Here is a 14059-nt window from a genome sequence, read left to right on the forward strand (position 1 = left end):
ATCACTGAATCATATCTGTTATTAATCTCTGTCTCTCTTCCACAGCATGTCTTTATCCTGTCTTCCTTCTCTCACCCCAACCGGTCGCAGCAGATGGCCCCGCCCCTCCCTGAACCTGGTTCTGCTGGAGGTTTCTTCCTGTTAAAAGGGAGTTTTTCCTTCTACTGTCGCCAAAGTGCTGCTCATAGGGGCTCATATGATTGTTGGGCTTTTCTCTGTATTTTTGTAGGATCTACCTTACAGTATAAAGCACCTTGAGGCCACTGTTGTTGTGATTTGGTGCTGTGTAAATAAAACTGAACTGAACCTTGTTCTGGATGATGCTGATTTATGGTTTTAAGCCCAGGAAGATTCGCTGTGCTCCGTGTTACAGCTGGTGAAGACTAGCTATGGTAACAAACAGTTCCTTTTTAAACTGTTATTCCCATAAAGTGTGAGAGTTTTACAGTATTTAATCAGCGTCACAGTAAACTGATGTGATGAACGGTGAGAGCAGACACAAGAAAGCTGCTGAAGTAGTGACTTCTCCCCTCAGTTTAAATGTTAAAGACCCAAACACAACAGTGTACACATTCGTGGCGACCGTGGCTCAGGGGGTTGGGAATCGCATCTTTAACTGGAAGGTCGCCGGTTCGATCCCTGGGCTCTCTGTCCTGGTCGTTGTGTCCTTGGGCAAGACACTTCACCTAACGCCTACTGGTGTTGGCCAGAGGGGCCGATGGCGCGATATGGCAGCCTCGCTTCTGTCAGTCTGCCCCAGGGCAGCTGTGGCTACAACTGTAGCTGCCTCCACCAGTGTGTGAGAGTGAATGAATAGTGGAATTGTAAAGCGCCTTGGGTGCCTTGAAAAGCGCTGTATAAATCCAATCCATTATTATTATTATTATTATTATTATTATTCAAACCCATCTGGGCCCAACCCGGGCCACCTACTGCTCTGTTACGAGCTAGGCCCGATGTGTGGCTTAAATAAAGGTGGACCTTCAGCAGAGGGGATGCAAACAGGAAGTCCTTCATGATTAATTTAAGAGCGTGAAACAAAGTCGTACTAAAAAGGGAAAAAGACAAAGGGGGGGGGGGGGTGATCTTAAACATGAACAAAGGGAAAATCCAGACAGAAAACACGAAACACAGAAAGTTTAGTTTCACTTTGAAACCACACACGTTTAAAAAAAAAAAAAAAAAAAAAAAAAAAAAAAAAACCAGACACACCAACATTCCCAGCATTCCTGCATCCAGCCCCCCGAACAGGAAGAGAGCGCGTGTGTGTGTTTGTGTCTCTGTGGGGAACCTGGACTGCTCCTGGTTCTCATTACTGTGGGGCTGGGTGAGTCTCTGCCACTTTAAAGCTTCAGTCCTCGTGTGAAACAGCTCCAACAGTAAACTCAGATCATTCATAATCACCAGTTTAACCTTCAGTCAGGCTTTAAATCAGGAGAGCAACAGGTAACTTCACAGAACCAGAATCAGCTCTGACAGGTCAGATGGAGGGAAATGATCCCCTGTGGAGACCCTGGCAGGGAACAGCCAGCAGCAGCAGCAGCAGCAGCAGCAGCAGCAGCGTACAGGCACAGCACGTTTTAATAACTCGTCTGTTTGAACTGGACTGAAGCACGTGCTAGTGAAAGTCTGACCAACCATTTGTCTCCTGCTGCATGAAGGAAACACACCTCGGTCACCAACAACCTAAAGGTCACAGCTCTGTTTGTGGGAGCAGACGCTGTTTGTTGGGACTGTTAATAGGGAGGAGCCTCAGCAGCAGCGTGACATCACAGTACAGCCGCATATCAGAAATCATACGATCGTCAATGCTGAACATTATACTGATCCATGTGAGCCGGAAGAATGACCACACACACACACACTCCTTCTGTTCATTGTAAGCAGATCTGCCTGCGTTTCCATGGTGACTGGCGGTTTTGTGTTTCCCAGGATATCATATGGAGGCGAAACACAGTTGGCCACACACACACACACACACACACACTCTGAGGTTCCAGCTTCAGCTTTCAGGTGAACTGTTGAAGGTTTAATTGGCTGAAGTCATGTTTTATTAGAACTGCGACGACCAATCATCTCACAGCACCGACTGCAGTTTCAGTCTGATTCATCACACACACACACACACACACACACACACACACACCTGTTGTTATTTGACACATTTCATGAGTTTGTGATGCACAAACACAAACTTCAGTTTCTGTGCCAAATATTTTCTCACTCGTCTTCCTTCCCTTGACTCCTTGCTTCGATCCCTACTTCACTTTTATTCCTGTATGATTTCATGTCCCTCCTTCCTTCCTACTCTATCCTCTGTTCCTACTTCACTTTACTTCATTTCCTTTCTTCATCACGACCCCGCTCTCTTTCTCTCCTTGACGTTACCTTTGATTTGGCTTCCTACCTTCATAACCTTTCTGTTTGCTCTCCCATTTCCTTCTGTCCTTCCCTCCTCATTAATCCTCCATGTGGAGAATGCAGATCAGTTACTGAAACCACAAAAACTACGACTGCTGCCACACACACACACACAGTCGTGTTTTCATATCTCTGTGGGGACATCTACTTGACATAATGCTTTCCTAGTCCCCCTAATCCTAACGATAGCCTAACCCTGACACTAAAACCACATTATGAGTCTAAAAAATGCCTTCAAACCCATGAAGAGCGGCATTTTGGCCCCCACGAGTAAAGTAAACTTCCAATTTTCGGCCCCCACAAAGATATGTAAACATCACACACACACACACACACACACACACACTAGCCTGCTGAGCTCAGCATGAAGAGGAAGAGGCTGCAGAGGAAGGAGGAGCCGAGTGCATGTGACAGACCATCATCTTCCTCTGCCAACAGATCACATGGGATCATCTTCATCACACAGAGGTCTCACTGAGCAGACTGAAGACTGTGTGCTGCTAAAACTTCACTGAATGTTCAAAGATTAAATCTAAAGAACTGAAGGATTTATACATTTTTGGCATACACAGTCTTATTTCCTTTCCTTCTCCCTCTTTCCTTCCTTTCTACCTTTGGTTCCTCCCTTTCTTGCCTCCCTCATCTTCATCACCTCTCTTTATTCAGGCACACATGAGACAAGACCGGCCCCGCCCTCACAGACCATCGTCTTCCTCTCTCCAGTGGTACTATGGCTCATTCGTGGACTCTCACAGGGCAGCTTTGCATGATTCACAGCTCAAACTAATCCTTCTTTACCTGACCCCAGCCCTGACTGCAGCTGCTCAGGTCGTCCTGTGAAGCCAGCTGTTTTAGCTCCTCCCCCTTTCAGGCTGCACTTGTATTCTGATTTCAGAACTTTTGTTTTATCTGAGCATAACAAGCACGATGGAATTTTTATTGACCATTTAAGCACACACACACACACACACACACACACACACACCTGCATATTTAACACTGGTGTGAATTATTTAGTGCCGTGTGATGCTCCTGCAGCAGTCGGCCTTCAGAGTAAAACAGCTTCAGTTACTGTGACACGTTTACAATCAGCCCCGAGCCGCGGCCGGTTTAACCACAGTCCACTCCATGAAACAGACACATTTAAACTCAGAGGACTCAAAAAGTCCTCGTCTGTGCACAAAACATTCATTTCGCTTCCTATTTATTTAGAAGCATCTAAACATTTACCGTCCAGACCAGCCGCCGAGCGGAGGCGGGCAGAGCGACACAAGCTTCTGACTTCGTTCCAGCTGATTTATGGGAATGTTGGATTTTAAAAATCACCAAATATCAGAATAACCCTGCGTCAGGCCTCTTTCCACAATCAGATGATGGGATTTCCCCCAAAGACCACCCCGACAGCTTCATACCTCAGAGTAGGAGTGAAACGATAGAAACGATATAAATTTGGCCAACGATAGATTTTGACTATAACGCTCTATTGCGATAGCGCATGTTGATGATGTCATCAAACTGCGCCTGTTTCGGTCGAAAGCATCGCAGCGGCTACAACCATTATCATCTGCAAATTATGGCGGGCGACAGTCACAGCAAAGAGATGAAGCACTTTTGAAATATGGGGAAAGCCAAAAACTGCGCTTCCTCCACTTCCGTAACATTGATTCATTAATGTTGAATTCTCTCGCAGCTGCTCTGTTCCCATGTTGTTGCAGTTTATTAATAACTAACCTCGTATTGTGGATGAATGATCTCAGTTGTTCTCCTGACTGACGTTTGGCCCGTGTACAGCATCCTGCTATGCGATTGCATTTGTCCCTGACCACCAGAATCCGTCACGTTAACTTTTATCGAGTGGAAAAAAGTTGGCTTCATCCTCCAGCTTCACTGTGCTAATGTTATGCTAACATAGCTGTGTCGCTAGCAATCACGTAGCACAACATTATATACCAGGTAGTCCAACTTCAGTAACCCTGCGAACGCCACTGCTGTTTAGTTTTCTGTCTTCATTTATGTTGGAAGTGGTAGCAGAGCTGTACGTTTTAATTAGTTTCAAAAATCTCTCAGTCAGAACATGCTATGAAATGTTTAGGTGTAAACTAGCGAGCTAACTTCCTGTTAACTTCGAACTCCGTTAAATTTAATAACTTCTGTTTTCATGGATGCCTGGATGTTAAACTTAATTGTTACACCTGGTAAAGCAGCAACGCTGATGATTTTATTAAAGATGAAAGAATTTAGACCGTTTTTAACTCTCAGTGTTCGTTTGACTTTGGGACCTGAAACGGACGGAGTTTTGGACCCAGATTACTCTGAAGCTCCTCCCTACGGCAGCCGTAATGCTCTGACAATCCATCAAGCAGTGCTGCTTACCAAAGTTGTACTAAAACATTTTTAACAGATTTCTGCAGCCAAAATCGGTTCGAGGTCAGTAAGCACAACCAGAATTCATACATAAGGCACACTGTCGATTTTTGACAAAATTAAAGGATTTTAAGTCCTTATAGTGTGGGAAATATGTTATACAGAAGAAAAGAATATATCGCGATATATATCGTTACCGCACATGCTTCAAATTATATCTCGATATGAATTTTAGGCCATATTGCCCAGCCCTATCACAGAGTATGTCTTTTTGGTCATTTCGGGCTCAGTTTGGAAACTTTTGTGGTTCAGACGTCATGAACTCACATTTGGCTAATTTAAGGTGGAGCTGTGGCTGAACGCTGGCGACCAGAGTCGACACAAGTCAACAGGCACAAAAGTGGCCCAAAGAAAACTGAAATACGGTTGAATTTAAACCATTACTGAAGCTTCTCCGATTTTATGCTAATAATTACACCGAACTATGTCTTCATACACTGAAAACAACATGAAGTCATCAGCCTGCGAGCTGGAGTCACGGTGGGGGCGTGGGGGGGCAGATTATTTGGTTGCTGTGTGTCCGTGACATTTGGCTCCAGCTCCGCCCGGATGCTTCGCTCGCCTCGTGAAGCAGCAGGCCGGCGTTCACCGAGCGACAAACCAGGAACCTAAAACTGTAAACTGCTCCACATCAGACGGCACGAGCCAGAAAAATAGAAACAGCAGTAAAACCCAATCTGGAGGTTTCCAGCCTCCATCTTTATGGTGGAGACCTGAGCCTGCACATGTGAGATACAGGAAACGTTTGTGCAGACGTCTGCCTCACTGCAACATGAAAACTGCATTTTAGCCACTCAGCTGCTGTTCATTGGGGCTGGCTTACAGCGCCCTCTGCTTCACCTCCAGCTGAACTGCAGCCGCTTCACTAACAGGAGGGAGAGCGCTCGCTGAGGAGGACTCAGGTGTTTCTGTGCTGGACCCACAAACAGTGCGGCGACTCTGAGCTTCAGATCCAGACTGGTCAGCCGCTCTGAAGCGTCCCAGGTTTGATCTCTAATGGTTTTATAAAAGTGGCAGGTGTGACATCATCATCATCAGCTGTCAGGGATGTGAACGGCGTCCTACCTGCCAGGGCTTTGATTCGCGAGCGCTCGAAGAGGCGTGCCGAGCTGTTCTCGTTGTCCCAGTCGTCGGCGTCCCAGCGGTTGTTGACGCCATCGTTGTACTGCTGCTGGATCTCCATGTGGTCGTACTCCGCCGCTACCGACGTCATCTTGACCTCCCCGTGGCTCCACCTCCGCCTCCCCCGCTGGCTTCGAGTCCGTTCACCTGCTGCCTGCTGCTGATCACGCCGGACGCTCGCACACGCTCAGACCGGCTCTGGCTGGCAGGCCGAGATCACTTTAGGAAACCTGCGGGAGGGAAAACGGAGAGAACGAGGTGAGAAACGATGAACTCATAATCAGCTTTATTAAAGAACAGCTGACGGCTGATTGGACAAATATTTATGATTATCACAAACGAGGTCAGACGAGGCCACGCCTCTTCCCCTCGCCCCGATGACCACAGAAGATCAAAACTGCAGAAGGCGGCGGATAAACAAACAGGACGGGGTGTGCAGCACACGCCGTTGTACGCTCATGTCAAAATGCACTCAGTGTTTGTGGGCGTGCACGCTCGGGACAAAACATAGACGCTACAGAAGAGTCTGGCAGGACGTGACCTGTCTGTGGGGCGTGCACTTATCGATCAGAGCGTGGAGTCTGCAGAGGAAACCAACGCCGGCGTTTTGTGTTCGTGCGTTGGTGAGAAACACTGAGCTGTGATTAAAGCAGCACAGACACTCTGCTGCTCTCTCAGCCGCTGAGGAAGGTGGTCACATGACTGTGCCTTCTGCTCCACGATTGGCTGAAGACCACCCAACCTCCCTTTGAACAGAACAGTTTCTAAGCTAGAAGAAGGGCGCCTCCTCCTGGTCACAACACGTTACTACAACATCTGAGAAACAAACACACACTGTGAACGCATCAGAGCAGTGAGGCGTTCAGTGACCAGCTCCAACATTCTCACTAACACTAATCTGTAGTTTAAAAGGTTGTGAACGATTTCATTTATGAGCAGATCGCTCCTGTCAGTAAAGTCTACAGATAGGAAGTCTGTGCTTCAATGCAACATGTGATCTACCTGTGCAGGTAAACACAGGAGCGACTCAGCGCAGGCGGTCCTGCAGTCATCAGCATGACTCTGAGATGGCGTTTAACTAACCACGACCTCAGCGGTTCACCCAAAGCAGGGAAACCTCAGACCTGAGCCGTCAGTCACATCTGTCTCCAGAGGTGCGCCATGTGACCAGCTGCTGGACACCGAGAGCTTCAGCACGTAATAAATGAATGAATGAGTTACAGCTGAGCCACCGTCTGAACCGTGAGCATGTCAGAGGTCAGAGGTCAGCTCAGGTTTCATAACACGAACAGAAATCTGGTGGAAACAAACAGACGTGAGGCTCACTGCTTTAATGTGAGGAAAACAGGAAAGTTTGAGATGCAAACTGTGATTTTACCCTTTAAGTTTATTATTTTCACTTTAATTAATCTTTGACAAAAAATAGATTAAAATTGAAATAAACTTATAAGTAACATCTTAAATAAAAATTTGACAGACGTCAGCACTTCTGCTCTCTGATTGGCTGCACTCCGTCCCATCCTCCTCACACTGCGGTCAATTCAAACGTCTCTACTCTGCATCACACCACAGGTTCCCTCTGGCTCCGCCTACTGAAGACCAACTCAACCAATGAAATTATTCTGAGTCTGTTTTCCCTGCAGAGTGTGTGTGTGTGTGTGTGTGTGTGTGTGTGTGTGTGTGTGTTGCTTGTGTTGCTACGCTAAAAATACGCCACAACTGGGACCCCGTGTGTGTGTGCATGAGTGAGTGTGTGCGCGCGCAGAGTGAAGCTAACAATGTGCACTCAGACAGAAGCAATAACACACACACACACACACGGAGTCATGACAACAGTGTTTAGTAAGTGTGTCACTGCAGGGCAGCAGACTGAGTGAGGAGCTGAGAGACGCTGAGCTGCAGGATGAAACTGAAGCTGCTGTTTCATAATCTGGTAACAATCATCATCACCATGATCATTAATCCGCAGACACTCGAATGCATCACGCGTTGGCGGTTCAGCTTCGGGGACGCGGCAGGAAGCTTTCGTGTCTTTAAGCAGTGAAAACGTCCATCCTGGCGGCCGCAGCGATGGACGCGCTGCACGTGAAATGTGTTTGTTTGCTGAGGCTGTGCAGTTGGATGAGTTTAAAAAGTCTCCGGCCAGGCAGGTGACCACACACCTGACTGAGAGCGAGGTTTGGCTGCACGCAGATGATGGTGACTACGTTCCTGCTGCAGCGATAGGTCAAAGTTCAGGGGCTGAGGAAGGCAAAGCTGTGAGTAAGGATGCCGGGAATCGGGCCAGCGCGCGGGAAACTGAAGGTCTGCTGCAGGTCAGCGTGTGAAAGCTGCCAGCAGCAGAAAGAACGAGGCGACGGGAAGAGCCGAACCTTCTCAGGAGGATATTTATAGCCCGGAGAGAGGACGACCCTGGCTGGGAACAGGAAGTACAGAAATAGAGATGACGGGGCGGAAAAATTCAGACTTTTTACACTTTTAAGAATTTTGTGTTGTAGCTTTTCCTCATTAAATCTGATATGAGGGATGTTAAAAAGTGAGGTCAGCAGTCGAGACAAATGCCCTGCTGGAGCCTACATTTCCCATCATGCAGCTTCACATGAATCCAGCACGTGTGCCTCATTTCTGAGCATCTTTTTCCCTTTTCTCTCCTCTCCATCTCTCGCCCACGTCCTCCTCCCACCTCTCTCACCCTCCCAGCATCCTTCACTACAATTACCTCCTGTTGAAGCTCGCCTCGGCTTTCTTTCTGACGAAAGCTGTCAAGTGCAGCCCCCCCTCCGCCCACACCTCTGTCACACTGTGACTGTAGGGGTTTTGGTTTTAACCTGAGACCTCTGCAGACATCGGTAATCCTACACAGGATGTGATTGTGCTTTTAAGGGCAAAGAATAAAACTGGACGGTCAGGAGACGTCGGCCACATGTGTGAACGAGGAAGATTAAAAATATAAAAATTATCTGAGGGTTTACGGACGAGCAAAGACTAAGAACTCAAAGAATCGAATTAAAATCAGCTGAAACTGTAAAGCCGAGTGGACGACAAACCGCCACCCGTGTGTCACGCTTTTAAAGGTCCAACAATCAGACATGAAATCACAGAGTTTGTGTTTGGCTTCAATAAACGAGGCCTACCTCATACACCACCCCGGGGTGTCCTGTGACACAGGTGGATGAGCACTGATCTGAGGTCAGAGCGTGCACGGCTCGTTCCGTCTCCGAATGAGAACGAAGGAGGAGCGCGGCTCGACTTGGAGTCGAGTCCTAAATCTGCTGCTGTGGGAGAAATAAACTCCTCTCCCTCCTCTTCACACGTTTCTGTTCCTGAACCAGCAACAAGCAAACATCATCCTCTCCACCTGCTCCACCCGAGAAGCTGCTGCTGGAGTAACAACAACAAAATGTAATGAAAGCTGAGAAACCTCCAGTAACTAAAACACATTCTAACACGTCCAAGTCCTTCGCTTTGCTTTCACGCCGTTTAACCACGCTGAGAATCCCTCGCCGACTCAAACGATGTTGAGCCCAGTAAGAACCCGTCACGGTCTCGTACACGGGTGCGTCTCACCTTTTCCTGAGGCCGGTCAGAGGCAACATTAAAGCTGCTTCGTTTTCTTTCATACGTGCAGAGAACCAGAAACCACACAGCATCGTTTCCTTTCAAAATAAAGGCACGACCTGCTCCTCTGAGTGGACGACTGAATGTTATTTACTACACTCTATTCTGCACTGAAAGACGGGCAAAAAACACACGTTGCCATGGTTACGCTGCCCCAGCATGCAGCGCGTGGGAGCCCACTCGTCACGGTGGCGACAGCGGCACAAAGACTCTCGGCTGAAGCTTCGGGAGGAGGAACGACCACACTGCCAGCGGAGCTAAATCACAGACGGCGGCGACAGGATAAAAGAACCCGCCCTGTCTGTGGAAACGAATCAAAGTTCAGGATTAGGAGTGGAAGTGGACCGGAGGCCCGCGGAGGTCACCGGCTCTCTTAGTCAGCAGCTTCGTCAGAGCTGCTGTGGACACAAGAGACCACAGGTCATGTGGTTCAATCAGCTGATTGATTGTTACTGAATCCTTTCATGAAAATAAAATTCAAACACTTCGTTGGCGTCTCGTCAGCGCACACCTGCTGTTACCTGATGAAGCTGAAAACAGATGGAAAAACAGACGACGCTCGTTTCGTTGTATTTTTAGCTCTGACAGTTTCACTATGCAAATATCAATAGTTCACCATGGCAACGCAAACCGGCAGAATCTCACTCTGCATTCAGACTCCTACGCAGGACAAGCTGCCGCCACGGCGCTCGCCCCGACCATGAACAGACGCACACCGACCGACGGCGGAGACCAGACTGGAACCACACGGACAGCAAAGACTCGAGTTTTCCAGTCGTGTCGGATCACCACAGACTTCCTCCACGACCGCGGGTCGGCACCAGAGCCAAACCTGAGCTGAGCAAGGTCACAAAGAAAACACACAGCAACAGGTGTGTGTGTGTGTGTGTGTGTGTGTGTGTGTGTGTGTGTGTGTGTGTGTGTGTGTGTGTGTGTGTGTGTGTGTGAGAGAGATTATCTGGGACATGCATGAGGCGGTGATCCATCACTCTCCTCTCTGCAGTCTCATGTAGGCCACACTGAGCAATGTGGGGCAGCAGCTATCCGACCCGACACCACCGAGGTCTGAGCAGAGCAGCGGCAGGAAGTCAGAGACACTGATTGGATGGAAGCTCGCACTTGGAATCAGGGACGGCGCCATTTTGGCTCCAGGTTTGAATGATTGCGCTCAGCTCTGTTCAGGTTCTGTTTCACTTATGATTTTATAAAAAGGTGCAAAGAAAACACGAGGAGCTCAACAGCACCGTGTGAACTCCATCCACAGCTCACAGCAGTGCTGGAGAAGCTGTGAGATGTTCGCCTTACAGACGTCCATAATCACAGCAGCTCGTCCAGCTGACTCCAGGTGTTCACGTCAGGGACATAACCTCTCTTTGATTGGACGGTCTCCGCTTTGGCTAATATAAAATTAGTTGTTGCATCTGAACATGTTTTACTCTTTGAACGGCGCTCACAGATCGAAGACGTTTGTTTTCTCGTAAACCTCCGCTCGATCTCACCTCCGTCTACATCGGAGGCGTCGCCCCCTGCTGCTCAGTACAAAGAATGCACGTGTCAGGTAAAACCAAAAACACTAAATAAATCCTCAGGCTAACTCGAGCCCGACTGATCAGTGGAGCCTGCTTTGATTAATGAGGAAACCATCCTGAATCTAATTAGTAACTCTGAGCCGGAGCCAGTAATTAGATTTTTGTTAGATTTGAGATAAGATGTCCTCGTAACGATTGAATCATCGCAAAGAGACGGCACACACAGATCCAGGCGGATGGTTACATCACGCTGTCAGAGATGATCCGAGGACTCGCTGAAGTCTGACAGCAGGTGAGTTTAGACATCAGTGTCGGGTTTAACTAAACCAGCATCTGCTTTTGAGCCCAGGCGTCCCTGAGCTGCTTTCATGTCTCCTGCAGGAAGGAGTTAGTGAAGGTCTCAGGACAGCTCTGACAGTCATGCTTGTGATGTACACTGTAATCCGGTTATCTCATCCTGAGCAGACAAAGACCCTGAAGTCACACATAATTGGCCTGCACGAGAAATCATGCTGCACTAAAGGTCAGCAGAACCAGTTAGAGGAAGCCAGTGTGCTCCATCTTCTGAGGACAAGAAATTCTTCTGCATTAATGTGCAGAAGACTGAACGTTTCTATCTGGAACAAGGAGCTTTTGGACCGTTCGCCCTTTGATTGGCGCAGTTTTCAGACGTGAGCTGGAGTGGCGGGCGTCCTCTGCGCCGAGAGCCCGAGCACGGCCGAACGTGCGATTGTGTCCCAGCATCAGCTTTCAGATAAGAAACAAACAGGGACACATGAACAGCGTCTGTGGGAGAAACAAAGACGGCATCGAGCGCCGCGTCCTGGCTCTTCCTGTTTAATTGTGACGTCCAATCAGAATCCTCCCGTGGAAGCGTCGCCTCAGAGAAAGCGGAGTTTAAGCTGATCGTGCCTGAGGGAGCCGATTGGAGGACGCGCAGCACAAATATGACAGTTAAAGGGCAGGACACTGAGCATCTCCACTACGCCGTTAATAGAGTTAGAGGTTGCCATGGTTACGATGACTAATCAATGGGCCGCAGACAGCCCTGCTCACTTTTCACAATGACGGCTTCAAATGCAGGGAAGAAAATTCAGATTTGATCTGCTCTGTAAATGAGCTCGAGCTCAAACATAGCGGCCCGTCTACGCCTCGGCTCCTCGGATTAAACAAGGACGACTTTACACATTTAACACTCGAGTGCACACACGCACCCCAATCCTCCAATCACAGGTCCAGAATCAGCCGTTTCCAAAGCTCAACAGAAACATTTTGTCTGCAGCTTTGATCTAAAATCAGTCTGACGTCCAGACTTTTGGTGCAACGACAGAAAGACAGCGAGCTCTTTGTGAGACGAGCTTCAACCGCGGGACGCGTCAGGGTGAGCGGACCGTCACGAACACGAGGAGCGTACAGACCGGCTCCTCCCACAACGAGCTGATCCATCCAGGCTAACGCATGCGGACGACAGAGCGTGTGGATGCAGCAAAGCAGGAAGGACTTCAAGATCCAACTGCAATTTATTGTTTCTGTCCAATTCAAATTTTAGTCATTTATTAACGTTTTACCTGCTACAGGACCTTCATCGGTCACGTTTCTCAAAGTAAACTACAGCATCAGCATCCTACTTTATTTCAAACTACATCAGCAGGAAAAAAGACGGCTGCAGTGGAAGCTGAATTATTAATAACGGCCACCAGGGGGCGGCACGTGAGGCTGCAACAAGCACTCCGGTCGTGTAGCAGCGACCCTCTGACCTGATGTCTCCAAACATATTGATGATGGACTCACGTGACCCACGCACCTTTTTGTAAACGTTTGTTATTCAGAGCGTCAAAAGGGAGGCTCGACCAGAAGATCCAGACAACAACAACAACAACAACAAGTCCCAGCACGTCAAAAAGAGAGAGGACGACTAAACTCCAGCCTGAATTCTGCAGCCAGGACAGTCTTTTACATTCAGTCTATTCCAGGATTATTTTTGTGTACGATTTAAATTTTCTGCACTGTAGCAACGTCGCGGCATCAAATATCTGCGGTTAGTTTAAGCAGTGAACTTGCCAGTTTAAGACAAATACATGATAACGGAGGATTATTTTGACCTGAGAGTCCTGCAGAGCTACTCTGGTGCAGTCCAGAAGCATGAAGCTGGAACACCTTTAAGGTGTTTGACAACCAGAGCACAGCTGAGTCTCCGCCTCCGTTTACCTGTGAGAAAAAACGTTTCGTTTCACCTTTTGATTCAGGTGTCTGACGCTCTGCAGTCCTCTGAGCAGCTGTTTGTCCTTCCATCAGAGGACAAACAGCAACGCCAAGCCTGGACACACACACACACACACACACACACACACCAATCAGCAGGGATCAATAATGACTCAGGCATAAAGGTCTGCCCCAGAACCACGTCGCCAGGGTTACATAAATTAAAGCACCTCTTTCAAAATAAAAGCTTTTCTAACTAAACGTTAATGCAGCAGTTTCACTTCGCCTGCGACGGTGCCGTCGGTGACTTAAAGCTACAAGAAGTGGAAGTAATATTTTCACGTTAAAGATGCAGATCTTTTAGCAGGGGTTTGCTGTTTTGTCACACTCACTGAGCAGCTCTTTAAATCCATCACAAGAATCACCCTAATGAAGGCAATAAACATCCTAAAGACTCAAATACCGCAGAACTACAGACTTCCTGGGCCCTGCAGAGCTTTCCCAGGAATCGTCACACCATCACCATAGACGTCCTTCAGGTGGACTGAAGGTAGGTGGCAAAAAAGGGAACACTGTGCATTTAGTGAACTTTAAAAATTGACCTTTAAACTGAGGTTCGTGTGTTTTTAGACTGTGATGCTCTTAGAAAAGCTGGCAGACAAGCAGAAGCCCCCAAATTGATCAGCCTGGAGTTTTGAGGCAGGGGTGGAGCTCCAAGGTGGGGACGGAGCTCTATCCATCAG

At 48.1% G+C, this 14059-nt stretch overlaps 1 protein-coding gene across 2 annotated transcripts in view; it reads right to left on the bottom strand.

The window, feature by feature from the left end:
• The window catches only part of LOC146655170 (spectrin beta chain, non-erythrocytic 1), a 101245-nt gene that overhangs the window by 62045 nt on the left and 25141 nt on the right, over nucleotides 1-14059 (bottom strand). Inside the window, exons 2-3 of one of the 2 annotated variants that reach the window (XM_085428155.1) lie at nucleotides 13349-13431; nucleotides 5911-6197 (exon numbers count right to left, since the gene is read on the bottom strand). In XM_085428155.1, coding sequence (XP_085284281.1) covers nucleotides 5911-6058 — 148 coding nt within the window. In that variant the 5' untranslated portion in view covers nucleotides 6059-6197; nucleotides 13349-13431. The remainder of the gene's footprint in view (nucleotides 1-5910; nucleotides 6198-13348; nucleotides 13432-14059) is intronic. The other variant, XM_085428154.1, reaches the window with a different exon arrangement.

This window comes from Rhamphochromis longiceps, linkage group LG13, assembly GCF_057381845.1.
Source record: "Rhamphochromis longiceps isolate RC_006_pf linkage group LG13, R_longiceps_female_GT1.1, whole genome shotgun sequence".
NCBI lineage: Eukaryota > Metazoa > Chordata > Actinopteri > Cichliformes > Cichlidae > Rhamphochromis > Rhamphochromis longiceps.